This window comes from Otolemur garnettii, unplaced genomic scaffold, assembly GCF_000181295.1.
Source record: "Otolemur garnettii isolate 467f Iridium unplaced genomic scaffold, OtoGar3 scaffold00021, whole genome shotgun sequence".
Lineage (NCBI taxonomy): Eukaryota > Metazoa > Chordata > Mammalia > Primates > Galagidae > Otolemur > Otolemur garnettii.
Window position 1 is genome coordinate 6,104,143 of NW_003852416.1, and position 12,699 is coordinate 6,116,841.

Sequence of the window (12,699 nt, forward strand, 5' to 3'; positions counted from 1 at the left end):
ATGCTGAACGTGGGCAACACTGAACGTATTTTCTAAAAACGAAGATTTGTTTCTCACGACACCGATGTGTTCTTGTTAGGAATAGGAGGAGTGCTGTTGATGTTTGCCGGCCAGGGTGCTCTTCCCTACTTGTATTCTAAGTGCAGTAGTTGGCAGGAGGAACTTGGGTCATATTGAGAGTTCTCACCTCTGAAATACGTCTTAGAACATTGGTAAAAGGTAGATAAGATCTAGCAGTTAGGAGAGGAAGGCCAAAAAAAAAATGATCTGTTCTTATAAAAATGCAGATGAATCATTGTGGTCTGATCCGATGATTCCTAGGCGATTAAAAAATTACCATATTGGAGCAGAAGCTTGCACGCTGTAAAATAACCATTCAGCTCTCTCCAGGTTGTGGAATTGGAGGCTGTTTTTTGGAAAGAGGGGAAAAATTGATGTCTGGACAGGGCTTTCCATGCTCTATCAGCTCTGATAATGAGTTAGGCAGTTGGCATGGACGACGGGGATGTCGTCCACACTCAGAATTTTAATAAACCTCCTGCGAAGTGGTACCTACCATCCATCCACGTACTCATTCCAGTCTGCATTCCAGTTGGGTAGAAAGCTGTCACGTTCTCAAACTAGGTCTGGACATGATACAGTCATGTGAAATATTTAAATACACTACCTACATCCTACTAAATCAAAATCTTGCTTTCACATTTTACAATGAGATAAAACTGCATTTAAAGACATTGCAATTTGTCAATTTTCTGTCCATATACAAGTGATTTAAGTTTGCACATGAGGCAAAAACTGTACAATTCTTATCATTCAGGCATTATAAAATGTCTTTAAAGTTTTGGATATAAACAGTTGATTTATATGAATTACATATTTTTCATCTGCATTAAGAAACAATATACATCTTTTTCCAGAGTAATTTATGGTGACTATAATAAGCCTAACATAGCTGTAAAAACTGACTTTCTCTTCTGTGACCATCTATATTGTTACTTTTATAAAAGTCATGAACATTCTTTGGCCACTTGGGTCATTGCCCATTTGGAGGAAACTGAACCGGGCCCTGGATGACACAGGGATTTGCCTCCATAAAGTCTGGGGCCACAGAACAGCTGTAACAGAAGCCATTTACAAAATAAACATTACAGAATATACAAGGGTGGTTTCCATTTCTCAGACACAAGTTCCTTGACGTGTTGAGAGGTGTTTTCGGTTGCGGACTCCTGAAGTCTTGTCTTTACTATCTGAAGGCTTCTGTTGTGAAATGTCTATTAGGGCACTGGCAATTGCAAGGCCTGAAAGAAAAGAAAGAAAGGCATTTATAGGCTTGTTTAGATATTCCTGGACTGGTGACAGTGGCGGCTTAATGCCCTGTTTTCTATTGTTTTACCTTTAGTTATCCAAAGTTGAGCTGTTGATTGGAAGTTATCAAGTAGTCTACCCTTTGCCTAAAATGTTTCTTAACATTTGAGCGACGTATCGACCATGAACTTCACATGTGAAGGACAAATATCAGAGAAAGTTAACTGGCTCTAACTTTGGACAATCAGATTCAGTGTTTGACAAAACATCGCCTTTAGTTGAATACGACTCCCTAACTTAGCTTTTGTGTCTAAACACAAGTTTGCTCTGGATGTACTAAAAGTTTTCAATGCTACTATTTTGTTTAGTTTGGTTTTTGTTTGGTTTTCAGGAACAAAACTCATGACGAAGAGTTTCTAAAAATTTAGAGCAGTTTTAGGTTTCCATATAATTTGAACCAATATTGATACAGAATTATCAACTAAAGTCCACAGTTTGTTAGGGTTTACTCTCTGTGTTATACAGTTCTGTGGGTTCTGGCAAATGTATAATGCCATGTATCTGCCATTACAGTATCATACAGAATAGTTTCACCACCCTAAAAGTTCTCTGGGTTTCCCTATTTACCCTTCCCTCAAGAGCACTGATTTTTTAAATGTCTTTGTAGTTTTGCCTTTTCCAGAATGTCCCTCAGGTTGGAATGTCATACAAGTAGCCATAAGGTTGGAATCATGTCTCATGGAGCCTTTCAGATTGTCTTCATTCACTTGGAAATGTGCACTGAATATACCTCCAGGTTTTTTTTTCCTTGATAACTCATATCTTTTTATTGGTAAATATTGTTCTTTTTTTCCTAGGGGAAACTGTTTTTAATGAGACTCTACTATTTTGTAAGATGGTCTATTGTAGGTATATTAGGGTTTATTCATACTTTCCCCTATTTAAGGATAACTTGATTGTTTTTTGCTCCCAGGTTTGATGATCGTGACCAAAGCCATTATAAACATCTCTGTGAAGGTTTTTTTGTGGACTTAAGTTTTCAGTTCACACATGCTGACGAGCATGATTTCTGGATTATGTGGTAAGCTTATGTTTTAGCTTTGTAAGAAACTGCCAAACTATCTTTCAAAGTGGTGGTACCATTTTGTATTTATACCAGCAATGACTGAGAGTTCTAATTGCTTTGCTTCTTTCGGGCATTTGGTATGGTTAGTGTTGTGGATTTTAGCCATTCTAATAGATGTGTAGCAGTATTTTGTGGTTTTTTTAATTTACAATTCCCTGGTGACATATACTGACCATCTTTTGATTTATTTATTTTCCATTTTCCTATCTTTAGTGAAGTGTCTGTTCAGGTATCTTGCCCATTTCTAATTATGTTGTTTGCTTTCTTATTGTTGAGTTGTAAGAGTTCTTTGAAGATTTTGGGTAGCAGCCTTTTATCAGATATGTGTTTGCAAATATTTTCTCCTTGTCTCTTGACTTGTTTTTTTGTTTGTTTGTTTCTCTCTTCAAGAGTAAGAAAGCACTCCAGGAATAGAGTTGTATTATGCATAAATGGACATGGAAGAAAGACAACTTGTTGAAATTTAGATGATAAATGTCTTAGATATTAGAAAAGGACCTAAACTATTATCTGAAGTTTTATGGGCAGAATTTGGGCACAAAAGTGTCCTTCTATCTAGCATAGATGATTAAAAAATATTTTTTTGCATTAACTTGTTTTGTTGTATTGTATACAATGATTGACAGGAACATTTGGTAAGATGCTCAGGGATAGTTAAAATTCTACCAAATTTATACAAGCAATGGCTCAACCAAGTATTCTGGCTTTTCATAGCTATACATGAGTCATTTTAGTTTACACTGAGTTACATATAATTATTGAGTAAAACAAAATGAGTCAAATCACCACACTAAACTAAGAGGCCAGACTGGCCTTGTTTAAGAAGAGGTTACCAAAGGTCTTCTGGTTTGTTTTCTTTTTCCCAAGGCCTCAGAGACTTGACTTTGAATTGAGTGGACACAATCCCTGAGTCCTCACGGGCATCTTCTCCACATGCTGTTCTTAAAGAAAGGCCTCATTTTTGGATCTTATCCTCTGTAAGATGGCATTGGATTATTTTATTCCTGTGAGTTGTTTTATTCAAGGTAAGCTTCAAACATGACCTGGCAATAAAGAGAACTCCAGAGATTTAGGGACAGAAAGAAATGCTGATAAAGGGACTTGAGGGCTATATAAGGCAGGTAAACTGGCTGAGGGTAGTGCTGTGGAAGGCAGGGAAGGGCCAGGATCAAGGAGTCTGTAAAAAGTACCAAATGGGCCAGCAGGGTCAGGTTGGTGGCAAAAACCATTAGATTTCCTCAAAGAAGATTTTGGTGATTTTTGAGTCATTTTCATATCTGAAGAGGGAAGCCTGGAAGTTAAGTAAGGAATGGGGTGAGAGAAAATGTGTCCAGAAGACATAAGGGTAGCAACAAGATCATGTTGGGGACTAGTTTTAAATTATGTTGTGAGTTTTCGTTTTTTGTGGTTGGTGGAGATGAGAGAAAAACGAGTAGTTAAGACATGAATGGAAAGTTGTTTTTTTTGGCCAGGGCTGAGCTTGAACCCGCCACCCCTGGTATATGGGGTTGGCATCCTACTCCTTGAGCCACATGCGCCACCCATGAAAGGAAAGTTTTTTAAAGAGTTGGGATGGAGGATTGACTATTTTTGAATAAGTGTGAGGAAGAGTCATATTTAAATACCCATATTTCTACCCTCAGGTCAGATGAAATATTTGTGGATACATAAGATTAGATGAGTGCATTTTTTTTTTTTTTAGGGAAAGGAGAATCTGAAGTACATTTGAAAGCAGAAGAGATGGTATTTCTGGAGAAGGGGAAATTTATGGCGTTAGAGAGGAAAGAGATTAATCACTGGCTAGGCTACTAATCTTCCAAATTTTACTTTTAATGGTTACTGTTCAGTAATTTATTCTTTTAAGATATTAAATATTATCTTGAAGTCCTTAGAGATAATACAAGTTTAGAGTATAAATATAAATTGTTTTCTTGACCTTTGAAAAGCACAAGTGAGGGTGGTGCCTGTGGCTCAGTGAGTAGTGTGCCAGCCCCATATACTGAGGATGGCGGGTTTGAACCCAGCCCTGGCCAAACTGCAACAAAAAATAGCTGGGTGTTGTGGCGGGCACCTGTAGTCCCAGCTTCTTGGGAGGCTGAGGCAAGAGACTCACCTAAGCCCAAGAGCTAGAGGTTGGTGAGCTGTGATGCCACAGCACTCTACCGAGGGTGACAAAAAAAAAAAAAAAAAAGAAAGAAAGAAAAGCACAAGTGAACGTCTGAAGTGTCTAACAGATATTATAAGTACTTATTCTACCATACTAAATAATTAATATTTTGTATTTCTTTAACTGATGGAACTAAAGGACATTATTATCATTTTTTGAATCACAGACTGTGGTTGTGCTAACTTAAAGTTCAGGCAGATCTTAAATTTCCACAGATCTGCTGGCATACTTCTGTCATAATTTACAACTTCCTGCTATTTCATTCCTGGCACCGTCTTCTCCAAAGATGGCCAAATGTGACAAATAATATATGTCTCCTTTAAGAGACCACTTACACTAATTTCAGTGATCACAAAATCCAAATATGAAATCACGTTATTTATTAAATCACGGCATGACCTAGCCCAAAGTAGCTCTGAAAAATAATACTTTTCCATTTACATGTGGTTGCACGTGTTGTTTTCTTTACAGAAGATAGAGCACTAAGAGAGGGGTGAACAGTTAAATTGCCAAAATAGGAAATTCTATGCTAATTCAAAGCTATCACTGTATCTTTGTTTTTTAGGATATATGAAGCCCAAGGCCTAATCAAAATACTACCTCTCACAACATATCTTGGCTTCCTTCCTTCCTTCCTTTCTTTCTTTCAGCTACAAGTGCCGCCCCATATCTTGGGTTTCTTAATGATTCAGAAGCTTGGGTCACACATTCAGTTGAAATTAATCATAAATAATATTTCAGTTTTATTTTATAAATAAAATTGCAAGTCATGCATATTTTTAATTTGACAGTTTTTGGCCCTTTCCTATGAAAATGCAGCATTCAAATGTATTTTCAAAACACATTTGGCAATGTGTATGTTGGAAACCTTGCATTCCTCCAGGCAGCGATATTTGAGTGTCTACCAAGTATACACTCACACAGGGCACTCAGGGCTACTTGCCCGCAGTCTTATCTTCTTGATGAGCCAAAGGAGGCTTTCATTCAGATTTAAGCTGGGTCCTCAACTAGCTCACACAGCTTGTGCCCCATTTTATTCTTTATAAATCTCATGATTTAATTGATAATCATAACTGCATTTGTGTATGTGTACCTTAAATGCCAAGTTAAGTGTAAGATTTTTATTGCTACTTTTGCATTTCTTCATGTCTAATATATGGTGAACTTAGAAAACAAAAACAACTCCGAAGTCATTAGGTCCTCTTTCAATCTATAAAATACCTGGATGTACGAGAACAAGAGAGACAAAGTCTTTATTTTCCTGAACTGGATAGTGTGGAAGACTCATTAAGAAAAAGAGGATAAAGTAATCCCTATGTTTGACTTTCAGCACATTTTCGTATCATAGGAAATCTAATTTTTTTAATTGACAAAAAACAAAGTCAAGTCAGTAGCTTTTGAAAAGAGACAATATCACCTTCTTCTTTCCTCTAAATGCAACATTTCTATGGGGTGAGGGACTGAATATACACATGATGGCTATGCCATATATAAAAATAGAACTCAGACTCACAACCTGTAGCTAACTGCTCAGGAAACCATTATCTGCAATAACCAGCACAGGAAGCCAGATTGCTACAAGTCAGACTGCTTTCTCTAGTAACAATCCATGATGTCAAACAATAGCCCCCGTAACAATCAGCCCCAAATCACCAGGACTGGGTTAGTATCTGAGAACTTCCCTAATTTTTGTCCCAACTTCCAGGTTAGGACCAGCCAGACAAAGCCAAATCTGTACCCCTGCTCATCACATGAGATGCTCACTTGTGCTAGCTTACTTACAGCTCCCTCAAGCCAACAGCCCACAGTCTCTAAGTGGGGCACACTTGAGGCTGCCTGGTTTGTTGTTGTTATTTTCTATAAAGCTTTCTTACTCTTCCGCCTGTCTCTGAGTCTCTGCCAAAGTGCCAGTAACAGTGGCTAACTCCTTTGCTAGAGCAAACTCAGAATAAATAGATTTTGCTTGTTTTCATTTTGTTGGTCTTGTTTTACTTCCACTCCAGTGATAAAGAAGAGCATTTTCTGTATTAAAAAAGATACGTATCAATAAAATAAAGGCAACCAAGAAACAGGTTCTTTGTTTCACCTTTTGCAGCCCACACTTCCTCCTGTTTTAGACTTGTCTGAGAATGGCTCCTGGTGAGTGCTCTCTGGGGCGGATCCTGCTCTCCCTATGAGGAAGGAGGAGCTGCCTTCCCCAGCCCGGTGCTGCACTGTGGTGCATGCTGTATACAGTTAGAGCTCCATTAAAATCAGGTCACTCCAGAAGATCATTTTTCAAAATGTCGCACAAATCATCTGATGAAATCCACTTATTGTGTTCTCTAGGCCTAGCATAGTTTCTTGTTATCAAAGCAATACAATTAACTGGGTGAACAATTCATTATTTTAGACTGGCGGTCTAAAGGAATTTCATTTACCACGTCCAGATGATGCACAGACGCCATAGGCAAGCAGGATTCACATCAAAATATACCAGGAGAATCAACAAAAATGTGGGGGATTATGTATTTATTATAAGTTTTACCTTTTTGCACTTTTAGTTCTTAAATGTCAGATGCTATGATATGCAGATTATTTAAAGAGGAATTATAAACCTCTTCAAGCACCATCCTCAGTTTACTTTTCCATTTTTCTGTGGCTTCTTGTGTTTCAAACTGGTGCTTCTAATGTGGTACATCACCAGTGGAGCTCTGCATCCCCCAGGCCAGGGCAAGCTGGGAAGGAGGTGGTCTCCTCCAGAACTACTGGAATTTCCTTTAGACAATGGGCAAAACTCACTAGTGCCTGGGTTGCCAAGAGTTACCATGACTTACCATACCTTTTACAATTTCTTTTTAATCGACAAATAATAACTATGTGTATTTATGATGTACAATATTTGTGATGTACAATGTGATATTGGGATCCATATCAAGCTAATTGATGTATCTATCACCTTTCCAACTATTATTTTTTCTGGTGAACACTTTATAAATCTTTTAGCAATTTTGAAATACAATGTATTCTTATTATTAACTGTAGTCACCAAGCAGTGCAATGGATCACTAAAATTGACTCCTCCTAATTAAGTGAAACTTTGTAACTTTTGGTCAACATCTTCCCTTTCCCCATCCCTCCTCCTCCTCCAGCCTCTAGTAACCAGCTTCTGTTTTTATGAGATCAATTTTTTCAGATTCCAAATGTAAGTGAAATCAGACACTATTTTGTCTTTCTGCACCTGTCTTATTACACTTAACACAATGTCCTCCAGTTCCATTCATACTGTTGCGAATAACAGAATTTCCTTCTTTTTAAAGGCTGTGTAGTATTCTATTTTGTATACATATCACATTTTCTTTATCCGTTGATCTGTTGATAGGCACTTAGGTTGCTGCCCTATCTTGGCTATTATGAATCATGCTGAAATAAACGTGGGAGTGCACCACAGCTATTTTTAAGTAAATATAACATACTTCAAATTTATTCACCCACAAATTTAGAAAAACAATTCGCTTCTTGAAATGCAAAAACTTGTTCTTTAAACATGTGCAAACTTACCCTATAGAGAGAGTAAGGTAAATGACTAGCTAAATATTTAAATGGTAAATATATATTTTTAAACCACTAAATTTGCAACGAAAACCACCAAGGAGAAAAATCATGAATTTAGTTATTGTTAGCAAAACTCTTGTTTCCCTTAGTGGAAATGAAACGGCAACAGTAGATTTCAGCAGTAACAATCTAATCATAAAATTACTGATGTGTGTGTGTTTTTTACAATTATGCAGAACAATTAATAAGTACAGTAATAAAATACTGCCCCATCGAATGGAATTGCTTTGGAAAACATTCCTGCTTTATATACAAATGTAGCACTTGCATTTTACATTTGAACAAAAGCCTCAGAAAAATCATTCATTTTGAAATGCTCTCCTCTGAAGTCTGTGTAAAAGCAGGCACCACTATATATTTTAATTTTCCAGGAAAACAGCTTCATTAGGCGTGAAAGGTTAATTGCAGGTTTAAGTGGAGTTCAGGGAACGGTGCGGGGTCTGTAGTGAATTGCGCAGTCTGCTTCAGGAAGACTGAATGAGTGCTATAAACTGTTTGCCCTGCTGAAATGTTTTACTACCTCATTTACTATCTGTCTTCTTTTACTGCTTGTATTTGTAGTTCTTCTAAACCTTTAATGGCTACAGTTTTATTTCACTATAATCAGATTTAAATGGAAATACCATGCTGTGATGTTTAAATGTTTCCCCTCCGATTGTATAATGCTACATACTACTGATCAGAGTCTGGGCTATCCTTCACATGATTAAGAAAGTGACTTTGGGAAACTTCGATGTTACATAGACGCTGGCTATGGGTGCAGACTTAATTTAACATTCAGTGTGGCCACCCTCGCCATTATGAAACGAAGGCTGGATGAATAATTAGAAAATATGCATTTCCATTTTAATTTATCCGTTGGAAGGCCAGCACTACTGAAGTCATTATTAGGCAAAACTCCAAAGGTTACATTGTTGAACAAAAATCGGAATACTTCAAATGCTGAAGACGCTGGAATGAGAAATGGACTAGTCATTTTTGTCTGAGTTTGAAGAGATGTTTCCCCTCACCTCATAAAAACCAATGACAAGTACAGATGCTGATGTTTAAATACAAATGACAATTGTCTTCTGCTTATAAAATTTTGCTTGGCCTTTAAGACATCATAATATTTTACAGTTTATTTAGAGACGCACTGTTCACGTTACAGCAACTATAATCCTACTCTAGCACCCCAGATGCCTTATGCTATACTTTCTGTAACACTGCTGAGGGTTCCCTCAGTTTGAGAGGCTTTATTCTCCTATCTCAAGCCTGGCTCAGTGCAGATGTTCATGGTTCTCAGCGAGTGAAGCTTCTCTCAGGTCTCATAAGTTCTCGTGTTATTTACATACCAGAAAATTCTACATGGTTCATTTAAAATATTTTGGAATTCTTTTTAGAGTCACAAATATATACCAGAATCAGCTTTCCCACATTGTCGGATACATTTGGAACTCAGTTGGGAAGTTCCTTTTTCTAAGTCAACTGGGGAAATATTTTCTAGTATTTTCTTCCTTCAACTAAAAAAAACCTCTGACAATTATAATATATGACAATCCCTTATTTTAAGCCCTTAAGTGCTTATTGCTCATTGAAGAAATCAAACTATGGAGGTTTTATCATAATGGCTGAATTTTCATTTGGCAGAGACATTGTGATTGTTTCTGGTGAAAAAAAAAAACATCATTGGTCACCTTTAATAAGGTTGTGTATGTGAAAGTATTTACAAACTATGAAGTATTATACAAATTTAGTTAATAAATGTCAATCAGTTATTTATAATATAATCACAATTCAATTACAAAGGCCCGGAAAACTCTAAAGTCCCAAGGGTTAAAAAAAATTGTTCGAAGAGCGAATAACTTCACTCACTTATTTCTTCAATACCTACTCCTGGGCCGGAGGTGTCCAACCCGAGGCCTGCGGATTATGTGAGGACTTTTTTGCTTATCTGTGGTGGCTGATATTGCAAAAATTATTCCATAGACCTTTTTTGTTTTGCTTATTGGCTTTCCCTAGTGTTTGCGTGTTTAATGTGTGGTCTAAGACAACTTTTTAATTTCCAATGGGGTGCACAAAACCCAAAAAGTTGGACACCCATACGGGTCTATTCCCTAAGGATTTAGCAGTGAATAAGGCAGCCAAGACATACAAGGTTCTGGACCTCATTATCGTGATGTAAGCTTATGTATTCTTTAATCAAGGTACTGTGGGGATTAAATGTAAAGGGCTTAGGAAAGTAGGTGGCATGTAAGAGTTCAAAAATGTCAATCATCAGCTGAGTGTGGTGGCTCCTGCTTGTTATACTAGCACTATGGGAGGCAGAGAAGGAGGACAACTTGAGCTCAAAAGTGAGACCCTCTGTCTCTACTAAAAATAGAAAAAATGAGCCAGGTGTTATGGAGAGTACCTGTAGTCCCAGCTGCTTGGGAGCCTGAGGGAGGAGGATCACTTGAGCCCAGGAGTTTGTGGTTGCTGTGAGCTAGGCTGACACCATAGCATTGTAGCCTAGGGCAACAGAGCGAGACTCTGTCTCAAAAAAAAAAAAAAGTCAATCCTCTTCTTCCTCCTCCTCCTCATTATCATCAATATCAAATGAGAAGCTTCAAGTCAAATAGGAAGCTGTAGACAAAACCCTGGGCACCTGAAGATTTTGGCTCCCACAGTAGCATTCATTCATTCATTCATTCAAAACCCAGCGTGCCTACTATGGGTCAAAATGCCAAGTAAGGGAAAAATTGATAGAAAGATGGACTCAAGGAATCACAAACAGCATCAATTTAGAGCAACGTCATCGGTGAGGTGGTGCTGTGTTCTGTCCTCAAGGCAGAATTATTTAATATTTAATGCCTGGGATAATACAATTGAGAACATTCCCCTGAAGATACATGACTTATATGTGTTGTCCATTCATTAGAAAACATGAAAACAACTGAAAGTGACAATGACCAAACAGATGAATGACAACATTGGATGGAGAAAGCATTGCTTACGTTAATACTGCCTGTGACATTAGAAATACTACTAGAAATTGACTTTCATCCCTTTTTCCAGAGTTAAAAATGCTTTTACAATATTATCTGGGTTGTTTCTCAAAAATATTCCGTTGAAGTGGGTCAGAAAGCTATTTTTATCCTGATTTCACAGATGACCAAAATGGGGCAGAGAGGGATCAAATGCCTAGTTCAGGCTCATACACCCGGTGGCCGTGGCTGCACCTGAACCCACAACTCCAGATCCCTTGACTTGCACTCTGCTCGTTTGCAGCAATAAGGAGAAATCTGCTGCTCTGGGGCAGATGCCCCGACCACAGGACTGTGAGAGAAAAGAAAAACAAAAACCAACATGGGTAGAGATAGGAAATCAGTTATGGTCAAAAGTTTTAATTAATGTTGATGGTAATAAAAAAAATGATAGCAGTAATAACAAAAAAATGATTCTTTTAACATCATTTGAACACAAAGCCAGGCATTGCCCTCAGCACTACTTTGGCATCATTTCATCAGTGGATGAAGATAGAGTGGGAGACAATATAGGCTAGATCTATAAAGCTGTATCGAGGGTGAATCTCAGACAATGTTGTTGTGGTTGGTTTTGTTCTCAAAGAGCATCAAACTAGGGCAAAGATGTAAGAGGTCCTAGATTTGCTAACAGTTGGACTGAGACAAATTCTACAAAGTAGGCACAAGCCATAACAAAGATAGAGCCGAGATCTTTACGGTGAGTGTGAAAGTCATAAATTTCCAAAAGTTTGAATGATGAGAAGGGAGAAAAATACTGGTGTGTGGCGGGAGGGTGCTTTGGATAGTGGGGACCAAATTCCACCTCATAGGGAGAAAAAGTGTTTGGGAAACTTCAGGTCATCTTTTGCAAATAGAATAATGGGACAACGGTGGGAGAGAAAACAGGGAGGTGGGAATCAAAAGTTTCATAAAAGGGCTTTAGGGGCCAAACTAGGACATCGATTTGTACTCTGCAAGCCAGAAAGAGCAGTGGCATGATTTTAATGAGTTGGGAGGCCTAATCAGATTTTCATTTTAAAGAGACACTGCTAGTGGTAGATTGGAGGGCGGACTGGACTGGGGGTAAGGCTACTGTTATTAAAACAAGATAATAAAGCCGCAACTGGGAGGGAGAGAAAGGGTGGCCGGGATAGATATTTAGGAGAGATTACCATGGGAGGCGAAAATAGGGCTGAGTCTAAAATGACGCCCAGTTTCCTGGCGTGGGTGCCTGGGTGCACACAAATGCTATTCACCAGCATATGATGGAACAGGAACAGCCAGGGAGGGCGGGAAGGCAGTGGGTCATTTGCTTGCATTTGGACATACTGAGTTTGGCGAACTGGGGGACATTTCAGTGGAGCTGTCTAATTCAATGTACAGGTGTGAAGTTCATGAATAAAGTCTAGCCCAGAGATACAGAATTGGGAGTCATTTGTATAGATGTGCTCTGAAGACTCTGTTGTCCCACCTGTGTAGGTGGCAATGCTAGTTGTTGCTATGATTAAAGCTGGAAATCTCAG

At 38.2% G+C, this 12,699-nt stretch overlaps 1 protein-coding gene across 1 annotated transcript in view; it reads right to left on the bottom strand.

Moving 5' to 3' along the window:
* Positions 1–1,176: 1,176 nt before the first annotated feature.
* ATRNL1 (attractin like 1) overlaps positions 1,177–12,699 on the bottom strand; it is a 701,118-nt gene continuing 689,595 nt past the window's right edge. Inside the window, exon 29 of the mRNA XM_003787143.1 lies at positions 1,177–1,298. Coding sequence (XP_003787191.1) covers positions 1,177–1,298 — 122 coding nt within the window. The remainder of the gene's footprint in view (positions 1,299–12,699) is intronic.